Here is a 17,492-nt window from a genome sequence, read left to right as displayed (position 1 = left end):
GTCTCAGACAATAAGTCGCAGCATTCTATCCACATCCTAGTGATCTGGCAGTACGGCATGCTAGGACCACTGGCTTTGCTTCATATTAAAAATGAAAGTGGCTGCGATCTCCTTTTTTTTTTTTTTTTATAACAGATGTAGCCTTTGTGCTACTGGCAGTTCACCAACAGATTCAGTTGGGTGCACATAAACTTAAGGGCTAGTAATATGGAGTAGTCAGTGAGGCTTATGCCTTTCATCAGAAGATCTGAGTGTTTTAGAAAGGTGGATATTATCCCCATTTTACATTGAGGGTAAAGTAGGTTTATCAAAGCCTTTGAATGAATTACAAAGTCAAAAATAGTACATAGGAGTCCTGATTTCTATTCCCTGCTAAAAAGATCTCTTATGTTGATATTATAAAACCAATCCAGGGCAAGTAACTTCAAAGAATTTTAGATGAGTTTGGTCATAGCAGGCTGGGGTCAGGAATTAAAACTTACTAAAAATATCAGTAGCTTTTTATTATTTATAAAGTATTTAATAGTTTTAACTTAATTTGTTCTTCCACTTCCCTTCATACTGTATTCAAAGTTTTAAATGAAGTTAGATTAAAAGTTTTACTTATTTTTATTTAAAAGGTCTTAGGCTTATCAAACAGAAAGGAAGGAAACTGGGAAGAATTCGCATCTTGTTCATTTTCTTCATGGCTTAGGCTTAATATTACAGAATTGAGAACGTGTTCAGTAACGAATTGTCCCTTCCTTCATGCCCTGAATTTGAAGGAAGTGAAGCAGCTCTGACCTAGACACACAGGCTACAGGCATTCCTTTTTTAATTATGGATAGGGTGACCAGACAGCAAGTGTGAAAAATCGGTACGGGGCTCGGGGGTAATAAGAGCCTATATAAGAAAAAGACCCAAAAATCAGGACTGTCCCAATAAAATCAGGACATCTGGTTCCTCTAATTATGGAAGTTATCCTAGTTTCTACTTACTGTATAATTAGACACTAACACCTGTGTACATTCCCAAATTGAGAAATAAGCTCTATCCTGTAGGAGAGTCATCAGCTAATAAAATTTAGGAGATTAAGTTTAAAAATGTAATCTAATTCCTCAGTTTATTTTGTACTTTCCCAAATTATGCAGCTGTGTTTTTAAAGATTGTTAGTCTCTCAATTGCATGGTTTTTGTCAGATGAAGGCATTACAAGTTCTTTAACAACCTTATTTTTAATCTTAATTTCTTATGTAAACATTTAAATATGTTTCTAGTGAAACAGCCTTTAACAGTATATATGTGTTCACTTAAAATTAGAAATATTTTTGAAAGGTGACCCAGCTCAGCGGTTACTTCTTTCCTTCTATGATACAAAAGGCTTTTGATCTGCCAAGATCAAAATTGAGGTACTTATTTTCTTGGTATGGTTGATAGAATTAGTAATATAAAATAGTGTAAGGAATGCAGTTCCCTGGCACATTTAAGTTTTAGTGGCATTCCTAACAGTTTCTCCTGCAGATGAGTGAAAAAGGAAATTATTTTTATCTAATTGTTTAAAATGTCTCCGGTCTTATTAAGTCTACATAATATGTTAATTATTTCTGTTTCTTTTTGGTGCACTATTAACATTCTTAATATGAATTTTCTGGTAAGAAATTGCTTGTGTGAATATGTTAACTAAATTGTCGAAAACTTTCTGGGCAAATTGCTCTGAACCATTCAGCATTCATGATAGGTTTCAGAGTAACAGCTGTGTTAGTCTGTATTCGCAAAAAGAAAAGGAGTACTTGTGGCACCTTAGAGACTAACCAATTTATTTGAGCATAAGCTTTCGTGAGCTACAGCTCAAGTGAGCTGTAGCTCATGAAAGCTTATGCTCAAATAAATTGGTTAGTCTCTAAGGTGCCACAAGTACTCCTTTTCATTCAGCATTCAGTTTCGTAACTCGGTTTATGACCAGAAAATTTTAAACAGGACAAGTTCAAGCAGGTTAGGAACTATGCAACTCAAAGCAATACCATCAATTTAAAATCTACTGTAAAAACTACAGTTAGCCCTGAATCACCTCCCAGATTTTATTCTCATCCCTTGTTGCTCTGAGAGAGTCCTGTGCAAACAGGAGAGACTACATGCAGAGGAAACAGTGAAACTTAAGGCTTGTCTACACCATATAAGTTGTACCACTTTATACTGGTATAATTAAAACAATACAAACCCCATAGTGTGGATCAAGTTATACCCATATAAAGGGGCTTATAGTGGTACAACTTATTCTTGTACAGGAAGGGGAATAAACTATATGATATGAGACACCTTTATACTGGTAAAACTACATTCACAATATGGGGTTGTACTTGTATAACTATTTTGGTTAAAAAAATTATACCCTTAGGCTGAAATAATTATACCAGCACAAAAACTGGGTAGGCCACGCCTTGCAGTACATAGAGTGCTATCAAAAACACCACTTTTTCTCCCACTTTTCCCCTCTAATTTTTCATTTTTAATATTCAGTTTTAATTGTAACAATAATAGCTCTAAAAAATTTTAGATGGAAGTTTGGTACATATTTTTAATTTTACATTGTCCCTCTAAGATCAGATTCTAGAGTGTTCTGTCAACACATCTTTAACTAACTTCACTAATTGTATTTTATTCCTTATACAAAGTCACCTGAAGAAAGTACTGTTTTGAAGGGCAGCAGTGTCTTAGGCTTGGTCTACATTACTAATTTATGTTGGTATAACTATGTCGTTCAGGGCTGTGGAAATTCCGCACCCCAGAGTGATCAACACCAATGAGCGATGTAGTTATACCGACCTAACCCCCAGTGTATATAGCTGTATGTTGACAGGAGGGCTTATCCCGTCAACACAGCTGCAGCCTCTCAGGGAGGTGTAGTACTTGGCATAGGTAGTGTCTTCATTAAGTGCTTTGGTGGCACAGCTGCACCAGTGTAAGTGTAATCAAGCCCTTATTTTTTTATTTTTCTGAAATTACATTTAACCTGAATGGCTAATTACTTTAACAGGTCTTTATATAATTATTAATCCATTGGTACCTGATTTCAACAAATAAAACAGTATTGTTTAATTAGACATTTTAAAAAGTAAAAAGTTGTTTATAAAGCTTTGTAATTCATTGATATATTAGAAATGCAGTCACAAAATTAGAGGACCGTGTCTTTAGTCATTTTATTAGGGAATAAAATTCTTCTCTTATTGGTGGCTGTTTAAAAGAATACTGCCAAGTATATCAATGTTTGATCAACCTTTAAAACTTGGTGATGAATGAGTTTTGAACTCTTTTTTTAAAGACTATTGCATATACATTTTTTTAAAAATCCCCTTATGTAAGGTGTGTATGTGGTTCTTTTGCTGAACCAACCAGTAGAGGGAGTTCAAGTTACTTAAACTATTTCCAGAGCTGCCAGCGAACAACAACGAAAATTATTCTTATTTATGCACCAGAATTCAAATTAAAGACAGTGAATACAATTTCCATCACAGTTCTGTTCTGCTCTGAAGAGTGACTGTAAAAATGGCACCATAGTCATGAGCTCTATCTACTCCTCCTGTTCAGACTTACATATGTTGTCTTAAATGATAAAAAGGTATTTTTACTGCTTTTTGCTTCAGTTAACACTTTGGAACTAATACAGTTAAGTGAGAGTAAGTTGAATTCTGCTTATTCTTGTGCACCATAAGAAGAATTGTTTGCTTAGTTCCAACCTTAATTAAAGGCAGTGGAACTACACATGTCAGCCTTTGATTTTAAGACCATCAGTTTTGGACAGGTGTAACTGAGGGCCTAATTTGTCCTACTGAACACCTATTTGTGAGTCCGCATGAGAAGAAAAGTTCAAAGTTTGCATTCAAAGTTGTTCACAGGGCTAGCAGTGTAAAATATTGTTTTAGAGAGAAACTGAGCAAATTTGCTCTGGAAGTCAGTGAGACAATGTGTGACCCCAGAAAGCCTTTTGAAATCTGACCTCAGAGCAGAATCACACTTTAAAAACACAGGAGAAAATAGGGCAAACCAAGTTGCATGAGATCTTTGTTAGAAATCTGTGGTATCTTTATGAGAATTGTACATTTCTGTAAAGCACTTAGACCCAGATCCTGAGTTGCAGCACACAGCTCAAGTATACTATTCTGGAAATGAACTTATGCAATTTGCAGTATTTCAGTCTCTCTCTTTCTATACAGTTTAGTTATTTGGCATATGTATAGTATCCGGTTTGGAATTCTGTTTGTTTTTGGGTTTTGTTTTTTTTTTGTGGGGGAGTGTACTAAACTCTGAAAATCACTCTCTAAACATGCATATTTGTAAAGGACTGCAAGTTCTGGAAACCTCTGAATAGTTAAGATTAGCTTCAGATAGTCATCTTTCAAGTTACTTTTCTCCCCAGTGTAACTTTTTAAAGATGTATATCTGTCTTTACCAATTTTCCACTGTTAGTCAAAAACCTTTCCCAACAGACAAATGCTAATATTTTAATTTCTTTGCTGAATCTGGATTCCTGGTGTACTTCAACACTGGAGTTTTCTGAGCTATTATATTCTGGAAAGTACCATGGTAGAGAAATGTGTTGCTTTTTTACTTTAAGAAATAAGTCTAGTGTCCATTAAAGACACTAGAATGATAGTATTGGAAACAGGAATGTTCTATTTATGTATAGAACAGATAGATAGAGCAGAGGCAGTGCAGGCATCCCATAGGACACGCCTGCTGTTCCTCTAAATCTATTGTAGCTGCTGTATCACAAACAATCTTGGACATAGCCCACTGAGCTATCAATTATCCTATGCATTATTGCTTAATAATGCCAGTGAGGACTGCCAAGCCAAAAACCAAAGGCTTTATGCTTTCAAATTACTTCTGATACTGAGAAATCCAATTGTACAATTCAACAGTTCTGTTATTTTACTCCTGTAAATTAGTCACCTAACATTCTACTTTCCCAGTTACCTATGGAAAAGGTAGGCAAGTAAATCTTGTGCTTGAAAATAAAAACCAAAGTATGTCTAAATTGAGTGTGAAATGTACAAAATAAGTACAATGAAGGTAACTCATTGCATATTTTATCTGCAACTTGTTCTAATATAATTTTACTTTCCTGTTGAGAAGATACCAGTAAGCTTTTTCCAAGAACTGATACACAGTGGGATCTACTGCAGCAGCCAAAAAACTGAATTCATTCACTAGATAACAGTGATTCCCAAAGTGCATTTTTTTATGTTATCATTTAGATTGACTGTTCACATAGGTGAAAACAACTGCTAACTTTATTATTAAAATATGATTTACTGTTTTGGTGTTACCAATGTTGCATTGAACAGACATAACTGCAAATATTGCTAATGTTTGCACCTCTGTTTGACCTCTATTTTATGACTGTTCAGGTGGATGATAGTTAGTGGTTCTACTTCAATGATATCTAGTCTCTTAATATAAAGATATCCAGTCTGTTAAAAATCAAAGCAGTAAGCCATTCTTATCAAATATAACTTGTATTTATAAGAGTGATCTGCAAGTCTTCTGTCCAAAACAACATTTGTAACATGGTTTGTTGAAGTAATTTCCTTGCTGTCAGACATCTGTCTCGGAGCCTAACTGAAAATGTTCAGGGTCAGTAACCTAATTTATTTATGGTCACCTTATTAACTTAGGGTAAGCTCATCTTTCTGTGTCCATCTCTTTCTAGAATTGCTCCCTCTTGTACCCACATCAGATTAGACTCTTACATTTAGAGCCTGTCACTGATCTTCAATCACACTTCAAACGAGCTCTTTCCTAAGTTTCCATTTTCTTCCTTTTCTCCATCCTGGTACAACAAGGGACCATTGCCATTGGTTCACTATTAAATACATAGCCATTTGACCCCGGGTCAGCCTTGTTCCCTTATACTTGTTACCAGTATATATGTAACTAAATGTGATGGGAGCTTTCTTACTTTGTTTTTAAGAGGGTTTCCATCTGTTGTGGCAGATCTCTGAAACTCTTTAAATATATAAACGTTAATTTTAAAAGGATGAAAGAGGGGTAAGTTTTCAAGTAAACCAGACTTAAGAATACTATTCATATACCTTTTCTAAAGTAGGTAGCTAGAATACTTTTATAACAATAATATAGTTAAGATGTTATTTTTATTTGAAGCCCCTGTTTTCAGACCCAAATAACTTTCTGGAAAAAATTAGTCTGAGCTTGAAGTTTTAATGCTTGTTCTCATTTCAAAAGTGAGACACTTGCCTTTTGTTTAGAAAAACAGGTAAAATTCTATGTGCTTTGAGGTGGTAGTGCATTTGGGGGAGGGGATGGGCACAAAATGTTTCCATGCGTAGAAAAAAGTTTAAGACTTATTTAAATATTTGCATAACTCAAATGGCTTTTTTAAAGATATCAAATCTTTATGTATATAGTCATATGGAATGTTTGCAAGTCTGAAAAATTAGAGAAATAAAGATAATGACTAAAAAAGTACTGTGTATGCGCAATATGTCACTTATTGATTTAGGTGTGCACAAATGTATAATCTTAAAGGCTTTTCTGTTAGAACAATAATCCTGTGGGCACTATAAAACCCAGGAAATTTGAATTTAGACAGTGGGGCCATGAGAGGCTTTCAAAGATGTGTAGCCATTCTGATGCAAATTTAAAGGTGAGATTTGACTTGTATTCCTCACATACACCTTTTTAAGATGCTGACAGCAGATCAGCATATATGCTCTTCCTTCCAGAGGTTGGAAAATTACATGTGCAATGAGACTGTATTTTAATTAATTGTGCGTAGACTATCTCCTATTTGACAGTTAGCTATTCCTTTCACACTTGTTCCTGCATTTTCTTAACACTTTTGGTTCTTCCTCTTACCTCCCGAGTACTGCTTCGGGACTTCTCCAGTATTCCTTTGAGTCCCTATGGTTCCATCCTTGATTCCTTTATCATCTGCCTCCATAGCTTCTTTCTGCATGTCTCAATCAATCACATAGATTCAGCTGTCACTTCTATCCTGATGATTTCTAGATATACTTCTGTCCCTAACCTTTCATTATTTCTCTAGTCAAGCATTGCTTCATTTTTCTAATAACTCCTCTTGGATTGTCAGCTGCTTCCAGCTCAGTTTCTCCAAGAGTTTGCTTTTTCACTCAAGCCTTTGTTTCCATTGTTGTTGACAAAACCACCATTTTCCTGTCACCCTGTCTCTAGTCTTGATATCATCTTTGACTTCTAATACCTTCTGCCCTATATCTAGGCTCACAGACTTCCGCTGAGGCAATTTCCCCTCCACCCTAAAATATTAAAATATTTATTCATGTCTCCACTATTGTAACTATCATTTCTCTGGCCTCCCACAACTTCTTAACTCTCCCCATTTCTCCAAAACTCTACTACTAGAAACTTCCTCTTTGATAGCTCTAACCACATCTTCTTTTCCTCCTTCTCCATCCCCTGTTCCTTCACTGGATTCTTCTTGTATTCCAGAACAAGTTCAGATTTCTTCCCTTCATAGCTCTGCACCGTCCTATGCTTTATTTCATCCTAACCCTCTGTTGTTCTCTACAGATCTTTTATCTTTTCCTTCTCTGGTGTGCCCCATACACTACTCTTAAAGGTAACCTGTAAAGGGAGAATTGTACCCTTTGTTTCTTCTGATAGATAAAGAGTATCTGAAAGTTTGTTGTCTTCCTTCTGCTTATTTTATACCTGTTAGAAATTTCAGAATATTGAGACATTGGTTTTGGTGAGTTTCCTTGGGAGGACTCAGAACTGGAATGGAGAGTTTTTCACATGCTTAATTGAGAGAAGGGGGTGTAGAAAATTTGCCATTGTCCATCTAGCCCAGTGTCCTGTCTTCAAACAGTCGCCAATGCCAGATGCTTCAGAGGAAATGAACAGAAAAGGGCAATTATCTAGTTATCCATCCTCTGCCATCGAGTCCCAGCTTCTGGCAGTCAGAGATTTTAGCGATGTCTGGTTACATCTCTGACCATTTTGGCTAATAGCCATTGATGGACTGATCCTCTGTGAACCTAGCTAGTTCTTTTCTTAGCCTGTGGCATCCATGATATCCCATGGCAACAAATTCCACAGGTTGACCATGCGTTGTGTAAAGATTTTTTTACGTTTGTTTTAAACCTGCTGCCTATTAATTTCATACAGTAGAACCTCAGAGTCACAGACACCTTGGGAATGGAGGTTGATTGTAACTCTGAATAAGACATTATGGGATGCTCCTCAGGGCAGACTGCTTGGAGGGGGTCTCACATCTGAGCCTGCAAATTTCAGATGCTTTACTTCATACCTATAAGGGGCTACCCAGTGTATGGGGTGGAGACAGGCAGCTGGTTCTGGCCCCCTGGCTGCAAGGGTGATGAGCAAGGCACACTGTAGAACTGAGGTGTCAGTGGGCGCGGGGTGCAGGCTATCGCTTTTTAAAACTGAGCTGCTCCTCCAGAGCACACTGGGCAGGCATGAGCTTGAGTTTGGGCTCCAACAACAAACGCTCCCAGGTAGGTTCCAGCAGGAGCTCAGGAAGTTTCTTTCCCAGGCTCAGACTGAGCATGCAAGCTTGTCCCTCTTGGCAGGGGAGAGGACTTCGTCCATGACTTACAGGAAAGCAGCAAGACTCCAGGGTTGCTCTTGCCAGGTGTGCCCCATGTGGCAAGGTGGGGATGGGGGACAGGCAGCCCAGATGTGCCTACCTTTAACATGCAATATAGGCACAGTACAGTATTTCCTGGTTTGTTTGTGTGTTTGTTTGGTCTCCACTGCTGCCTGATTGCTTACTTCTGTTTTCACATGGGGTTCAGTTAACTGGTCAGTCTGTAACTGGTGTTTGTATCTTCGAGGTTCTACTGTAGTTTCTGTGTTATGTGAAGGGGAAAATAATACTACCCTATTCGCTTTCTGCACACCAGTCATGATTTTACTGACCTTTATCATATGCCCCCTTAGTTTTTTTCTTTTCTAAGCTGATCAGTCCCAGTATTTTTGACCTCTCCTTGAATTTCTATCTCTCAACTTTTTCCTGTTAGAACTACCCTTGCTCTACTTTTATGTACTTGTGATCCTATTCTGCCAAATGACGATAAAATAACAAAAGGCGAAAATCCTTGAAGCTAATGAGACCTACGAAACATGCCTGTTTTGAATTATTGTTCTTTCTGTCCCCATCATCTGTTGTAATAACTCTTATGTTACCTCTAACTTAGAAGATGAGCTCCTGGGGCCAGCTAATGTGTTCTACTTCTTCTGAAGTGTCAGTCATACATTGTAAAATAAATGATAAAATGAGCGTGAAGTTAAGTGGTTTTCATTGAGAAATGCCCCTGCTCAAACTCCATTTCTTCATTCATGAGGGGGTGAATTAGGAAATAGTGGACAACATGTTTTTAAAACAGGACATGCTAAATCTGTTTCCATGTATTTATTTAAACCATTCTGTGCAAAGCAGGAAGACTCCTGTGCTTGCAGTAGGTTTTTCCCTTCAAGGAGGAAGATTCATTTAAACCTTAACTCAGAAAATCATGGGCTTAAAGAATTTTAACAGTTGAGATACTGACCGAAAGCCTCACAGAATCCAAGTAGCTGTCGTGTCATCAAGCTACATCTTGAGTTGTCTGGGAGATACTCTGTCTGCAGGTGGCTTAAGAACTAGACTGCCTTGGTACCACCCTGGGGTCAGCTTCAGTGCTGCTAATTGACTTGTTCGCCCCTCCAAATAAACACTTTTCACATTTTTCAATTTTAAATACCCAGAATTCTATGCAATTTGTTTTACCAACATAGCTTTTACGGTTTTTAGTGAGAAAATCTGGATTCAGAGTTAGACACTGAGCTTTTCTACACCTGTATTAAATTGGCACACAGCTTTTCTGTGCCTGTTTTGCAAAACTTTTCCACATTGTAACACATCTGCACAAGGCTAAAAAGTATTAATTTCTTGTTACTCTTGTTTTGTAGATTAACGCCGTACTGTTTTGAAGGTGCCAGAAGTAGGTTGAATAAAGAATGCTTTGAGTAAGAATTTGACAGCAAACTAAACAATTTTGCAAAATTCCGTTTGTCCAAAGCAAGTAATTTTTCATTTTTTTTTAAACTTAGAAGTAAAATACCAAACTTTTCATTTTCATCAGTCATCTTGCAATAGGGCAGCTGAATAGATTTTTCTACCTCGGTTGTTGAATTTTGCAACCATTTTGCAAGCTGGGTAAGAAGAATGAAAACAATGGCTGATTGGCAATGGTATTTTCTTTTCCTCCTACCCTTAAAAATGTGTGCCCTGTTACACAGAGATTGAAAAGTTAAAGCTTTTAAAATGCATTTTAATCCCTTATGAGAACATATGGAACTAGAAGGATAAACAGTGTATATTACCTTATGAAAGCTTGGACTGCAAGATAACTTGATTTTTAATCTAAACACATTTTTCACAAACACACAAAAAGGGTTACCACTCTGCATCTGTTCTGGTATGGAATCATGTTGCATGTCATGCACTACTTAAGCTCTTTAGAATGCTGTGGAAATAGTAAATGCAACTGGACTATGTTCAAGGCATGGTTTAGGTGCTGTTATCTAGCAAAACTGGTTTTCAACGAATCAATGCGTGCGCACACACATATCTAATGTTGAAGGTGTAAGTCCTTATTTTTATCTATATCAGTAACTTCAAAAATACAAAATATGGGCTTGGACCATTTCAGGTTAGCCCACTGCTTATGCTGCAACAATTTTTAATGATGAAAGGCATGGTTGTTAGGTTGATAGACCACAACTGACCTATTGTACCAGTGAACTTATATGATAATTATATATTACATATGTAACTTGTTTAATGTAGTTTGGTTTTCCAAAATAATTGAAAGAAGGATTACTTGACAAATGTGGTCTTGGAGGAAGCTGAAGCTGTTTTGAACTTTATAATAAACTGCTGTATATGAACTATCTGTCAGTATTGGTGTCTCAGAAATTGCTGTGTCATTCTGTCCATTAGTACTGTTTATATTACTGTAGTTCCTAGAAGCCCTAATCTTGGGTTTTCATAGTTTTTCCTTCCCATGTTCACTTCATTTCCAGAAGACAGAGGGATCTGGGGGTTTTATTGTTTGTTTTTAATTTATCCACTCTAATGCCATCTCAACATGAATAGGTAGGGTAAGTAGGTCCCTCATTGTCCCCTTTTTCACATAGGTGACCACAGAAGTGCCCATGTTCAGCCCTTCTTGGTTATTACTTTGGGTGCTTTAGAAATGTGTGCAGAGGTTACCAATAAATAGGACACTATCGTGTACAGTGGAGTCCAGCAGAAAGTTTTTGATCAGTGACTAAAATCTCATTAAACTACCTTTTTAAATTTACTTATTGATATATTTGTGTGTAAATAACATTCTCCCTTGTAGTCAGACTGCAGTTTCTGTCTGATCCATTTAGTGATGCAACAGTCCAATATTTGCTCTTGATTAATTAAAAATAAAGATTAAATCTACTGTTGTCAATAAACAGATCTCTGTAACTAACTGGTAAATTCAGTGCAGCAGGAAGCTGAGGGTTAAATTTTCAATAAGTGCACAGGTGAGCATGCAGTAGAATGCTTCTGTGAAAATAATTGCTGTGGGTTAGGCAATTAGTCCAGTTAAAAATAAATACTGTTGCACATCTGACAACTCCTGTGTGTCCAATTCCACAAACAAACTCTCCAGTTTTCAAACTATTTAAAAATATATTTTGGCCTTTACAGAACACTAATCAATATACTCTTTTAATGTACAATGGCCTTTATAAACAAAATGAAAATTCGTATCCGATGAAATCCAATTTTTCTAATGCTGAGATCAGTGTTGGTTACATTAAAATGTGAAAAGAAATTTTACAAATCACATTTTAACTCCCTACAAATATTTTGTTGTTTACAAGCCTTTACCTCTGAAATGCTTACTGTACACAAGTTTGTTTGTTTGTTTTTTTTTTTTAAAAAGTCCTAACTCTCTTAACTGCCTGCAAAGGATATTGTCTTTTGTTGTTTCCAAATTTATGATGACAACCAGATTTTTGTGACTTCTGTGATCACATACTTGACATAATTTGACTTTGGGTGTCTCTCAATCTTTTTTTTTTCTCCTCCTTTTCCAAAATAAATTATACTAGCCAGATACTTATCAACTTTTTAGTGCATCGTATAAGGCACATTTATTAGAACTGTTAGGTAGAATCTAGGTGATTTTTTTTTTGTGTGTGTGCCATTTTATTATTGTGAGAATGGTAGGTTGAAATGCAACTTTCTTTAAACCCCCTACTTAAGTTGCTTATAACTTACTCAAACCAATTAATTGAGGACTGGAAATTTTTCTGTACTTGATCTTTACCCAGAAGAGAGTGTTTCGGCAAGTTTCAGCGGAATTCATTCAGATATTTATTAGTTCATTATGTGTAAAATATGTACTTTCCCTATATGTTCTGAGCACAGGTTTTGCACAAACATAGAGACTAGATCAATTTCCTTCAAGATTGTGTTGTTTTATGGCTGTTAATGAGATCTAAGGAGAAAACTGAGTTTGAAGGAAATTGGTTCAGTAGTTTTGAAGTAGTGATCATTGAAAGCATTTTCACACACAAAAAGTAGGAATTTTTAAGTTTCTGTGCTCAGTCTGTTGTCTAGGACATTAGGGTGTACATGACCAGTAGGCTTCGGCCTTTTTTCTGCTCCATCTCTACTGGCTTTGAATATTGGGAGCACTGTGAAGCACTTTAGTGTAATTTGCTGGACTTCAAAAGTTTAAACCTTACAAGCACTTTCAGGAGTTTCCAGTGTGGTTGTGACACCCTGGAGGCCACATGAATTAAAGTAATGAATACAGTGTTGCAAGACTGATCTCCTTTGTTCTATTCTCAGCTCTGCTACTACAAAACTTTAGAGGACACTTAAAAACTACAATAAAAAGTAACCACTTATTTGGGGCTTTGAGATAGTGCTGTCAAATGCACCTTGGGGATAGTTTGTTTGTTTCTTTCGTTTGTGTGGATCTTCAGCACAGCAACGGGGGGAGAAAAACATTTTTAAAAATAGGAAAATAATATTAAAACCACCAAAAATTAGCAGTGGATACCCAGGGACATGTTTTGTAACTGAAACTTAACTCATTTTGAAACTGATCACATTTCAGAAACTGACCACATTTTTAAGTAGCACAATGGAGCCCCAACCTCCTTGGCCTTTAAGTGCTACTGCAATGTAAATGTTAAATAATAAGAATAAAGTGACAGTATATCTTTAATACTTTACTCTTAGCACTTTACACACATTTAAGTGGACTTTGTAACACTTTTAGGAAGTGGGTAACTATCACTACACCCATTTTACAGATTGTAAAATTATTGCTCAGAAAAATTAAGGATTTGTCTAGATAAGGGAAGTTTACACTAATATAATTAGCAAGTTTCCTTAATTGATACAAGCCCTCCATTGTTCAAGATCACATGGAAAATTAATATTAGAACCAGGTTTTCCATTTGTGTCTCTATCTGCTAGGCCCATGTATATTGCATTAGATAAACCTTGCCTCCCAGCCAGGTCCTTGAACTTCCCGCTGCCCTAAACATGAAAAATGTCTAATAAAAATGCTTTGCAATTATATAGTGTATTTTCATCTGTAGCTCACAAAGCTCCTTGCAAAGAGGGTACCACATTACAGATTGTGTGAGAAAAATAACTCACTTGCCCGATTTCACACAACAGATCCAGGCTTACAGGCAATGGCCTAGCCAATCCCACTGCAGTGCCATTCAGGCAAATCAGTCAGTTTTTCTTCATAGTGCATAATATCACCGTTGGGCATGGGGAAGGGCTTATAGATCTTCCCTTGAGTACATGGGAGGCAGTAAACTTATATGCTGCTGCCCAAACAGTTAGCCACAGAGGCCCTCTATCTCCTGCCCTCAAGCCCAGGGGTGGATAGTGCAGCAATCCTTAAAGAGGACAAGCTTTTTCTTTCCTCTGCTGGCCTAAAGTCCATCCCACAGTATTTTGTGCCTATTTACCCTTCTGTAAAACAGACTATGCTTATATCTGACTTTTCCTCTGTAGATTTTAAAACAATTGACAAAGCTAGATAAACTTGAGTGGCCCTATTCTACAGATCAGTAAGCATCAGATACAGAGATCTGTGGTTTAGCAGATTTGCTACCTTAGATAAATATATTCTGTTTCCTGCCCCAAACTTCCTGTGTAAATTTTAACAAGTCCTGTAACATGTCATGAGCTTCCATATTAAAATAATGTAGAATTGCTCCTTGATGGGTTCAGGGGATACAGTTTAATTTATAAGTCACTGAGACCCAGGTGCATATGTAGTACACAGTTAGCATTTTGGCAACATGTGCAAAGGACTAATTTTTAACTTGTAACTTCAGAACCATTTCATTTAATTACTTGAAATTTATGGACAAAATCCCATTCTATATTAACAGTGATCACAAAAACTATGACTAGAAAATATTTTTCTTGTGCTTTGTTAGAAGATCAGTGAAGATTGGTCTTATAATGGAAACCTGGTTGCAGACTTAGTTATGGAGGGCCAGCAATCTCTCCATATAATTTGTGTAGCTGTGCTGAATAATGGAAGAATCTTTGTGCTCTGAGAAATGCTAATTCTATATTCTGACTCACCTAAATAATACTCTACTTATGTTCTTCTAGCATTGTAGGCACCTTTCCCCATTATGAAGGCTCATGGTGGATTCTTTGTCATTGGCAACTTTTACATCAATATTGGATGTTTTTCTAAAAGATATAGTCTAGGAATAAAATTGGGGAAATTATGTGGCCTGTGTTATACAGGACATCAGACTAAATCAGGGGTTCTCAAACTTCATTGCAGTGCGACCCTCCTTCTGACAAGAAAGTTACTACATGACCTGGAGGGGCGGGGGGGCAGAGCCCAAGCCCTGCCACCCTGTTGGGGCGGGTGGAGGGAAAGAGGGCCTCAGGCCAAGCCCTGCCGCCCCAGGTCGTGGGAGAGGGAGCTGGAGCTCAAACCCCATTGCCCCAGGTGGGGGTGGACCTCAGGCTTCAGCTTCAGCCCTGGGTCACAGTAAGTCTAATGCTGGCCCTGGTGACCCCATTAAAATTGAGTCACGACCCACTTTGGGATCACGACCCACAGTTTGAGAACCGCTAGACTAGATGATGACAGTGGTCCCTTCTGGCTGTGGAATAAATGAATTCTCGCCCCCCCTCCCCCCAGTAATTTATTAACATTATTCAAATGTGTAATATTGAAACAAAACAATAGTAATGTTTCAATAGTCATGCTAGCTAATACTATTTATTTTGGATTTATTTAAATCAAAATATCTCCTCCTGCTGAAATAAGGCAGATTTTTCAGAAGAGTTCAGTTTCTATTTAGGCACCTTAATAAAGTAGCCAGATAAGCACTTAGAAAACCTGACCACTTCACTTAGATGCCTAGCTAGGACTGCTGCTTGGTTCTGAAGTTTTTTGGGAAATCTGGCCCTTGACATGTCAAGCAAGTAGCTGTATGATCCATCAGGGAGACTAGGATGCTATTTACATCTTTCTGTTTGGGGTGATGTGGGAGCAGCAAAGTCTGCTGTTTATAAGACATTTAATGTAGCTTGAAATTTATCCTGAGACCAAAAAGAGCAGGGTTTTTTTGTGCTTTTGTTGAGGAAAGCTTACTCCAAAGAAGAATAAACTTTATTACAGAAATAGCTGTTTTATATGAAACTTCAGGTGTCCTGTATCAAATTAGTATAGTTTGAAAAGTATTTTATCCTTCAAGTATTCAGAAAAAATACAAATTTTTTTTTTCATAAAAGATGGCGGACTTTGACACCAGTTGGACAGCCTATACCAGGAACAAGATTCATTGCTTTCAAAGTGCCTTTGAAAGGGGTATGTATAAAGTGCTGTTTGTCAATCTGTATTAATTGCAGTGTGAAGAATTATGGAAAATAGCATTCACATTCATATGCAAACTGCAGAACAGATTCAAGGTGAAAAATTACAGAAATTATTTTTCTATTAAAATTAGTATTTAGCACATTCAGTCTTTTTCCAATGAGCTTTCCATAAACTAAAGATGTTATTCGCTTTTCTTGTGTAGACTGGTACTTGGTGTTACTGAGTATGTTTACTTATCTCTTATACATCATGACTTTCTCAACCAGTCTCATTAGGCTGACCTCACGCTTGGTAAGACAACTCCCATCTTTTCATGTATTTATACCCTCTCCACTATTTTCCCCTCCATGCATCTGATGAAGTGGGTTCTAGCCCACAAAAGCTTATGCCCAAATAAATTTGTTAGTCTCGAAGGTGCCACAAAGGACTTCTCATTGTTTTCACCAGCTAATCTGCACCATTCATTTAATCATTTTAAATTACAGAATTTAGTGCTTCTGGAGTGCGTCGGTTCAGGCTTGAGCCCAGTCTTTTGCATCTTCTGAAACTGCTGTAACAAGAGTCCTACTTGTGGTGGTGATTTTTGTGATGTGGATAACTGTCCATTTGACATAAAGCAGAAATTAATTTCACATACATGATGATCACGCATTAAAGGATAGTGGTCACTGGACCACTTTTGAAATGGTGACTATAAATGTATGTCTCCGTATCCTGTTCCTGTAAATTGCACAGAAATGGACAAAAGAAGTATATTTTAAAGAAACGTTTTAAATGCTCTCTAATGGTATGTAGACAGCATCTTGTATGTAAATTCCATCTTAATCTGTTTCACATGGTTGGCCAGATTCTCCGTTTTGCTGAGCTTATGCTGGTCAAAGCAGAGACTGGAAGCTGTCATGGAGCTGTTTAGGCTCCCTGATACTTTGCCTGGCCCTGATGCTCATTAGAGAATTTTTTGCTGCTGTCTACATTCTTCTTACACTCACTTCAATCCTGATAAAGACCTTGCTTCAAATATATAGGAAAAAATTATCTTAATGCTAAATGACAAATTTATGTTGCATCCAATAACATGAGTGACAGAGGAGAAAGCAAACAAGCAGGGAAAAATAAGTATCCCCAACATTTGTGGGAAGAGAAGGAAGCCAGTAAGCTGTCCTATCAGAGCTCCCTAGTTTTTATGTAGAATAGACCAGTTGTTTGGGATTTTTTGCAGAGCAAGTGGGTAAGATTTTTGTATTTTGTTTTGCTTATTGACATCAATGTTAAATTTGTATGTGTTCAAGGAATTACTTTAAATTGTTATATTCATTCTTCATTGTGCAAGACTTTTTTCTTGATATGAAATTAGTGCTTATTGCGCTGGAGCTGCTGCCACATGATAGCCTGCCTTATCCATGTTATCTGTTGTCATCATATCATACAATAAAATCATTAACTTATTTTGGGTCATCAGTTCCATCTCAATGTAGTTTTTGAATCCACACAATACATTGAATGCCTATGTTTCTTCTTGTTCTTGATTCATTTTATAAGAAGCAGAGGTTTCTATTTTTATTGGAATTTGTAAAACAAAGTCTTC

General features: G+C 36.9%; 1 protein-coding gene across 4 annotated transcripts in view; it reads left to right on the top strand.

Moving 5' to 3' along the window:
- Window positions 1-17,492, top strand: part of LOC144268070 (uncharacterized) — a 32,195-nt gene that overhangs the window by 1,552 nt on the left and 13,151 nt on the right. Inside the window, exons 1-2 of one of the 4 annotated variants that reach the window (XM_077822629.1) lie at window positions 10,013-10,056; window positions 15,823-15,898. Coding sequence is in view for 2 of the 4 variants with exons in the window: in XM_077822628.1 (XP_077678754.1) it covers window positions 11,129-11,136; window positions 15,823-15,898 (84 nt within the window). In the remaining 2 variants the exon portion in view is untranslated. Of the gene's footprint in view, window positions 1-10,012; window positions 10,057-11,113; window positions 11,142-15,822; window positions 15,899-17,492 lie in introns of those variants that run through there. The other 3 variants (XM_077822628.1, XM_077822630.1, XM_077822627.1) reach the window with 3 other exon arrangements.

Source organism: Eretmochelys imbricata, chromosome 7 (assembly GCF_965152235.1).
Source record: "Eretmochelys imbricata isolate rEreImb1 chromosome 7, rEreImb1.hap1, whole genome shotgun sequence".
Classification (NCBI taxonomy): Eukaryota; Metazoa; Chordata; order Testudines; family Cheloniidae; genus Eretmochelys; species Eretmochelys imbricata.
Note: the sequence above shows the minus strand (reverse complement) of the source record. Positions and strands in the feature narration are given on the sequence as shown.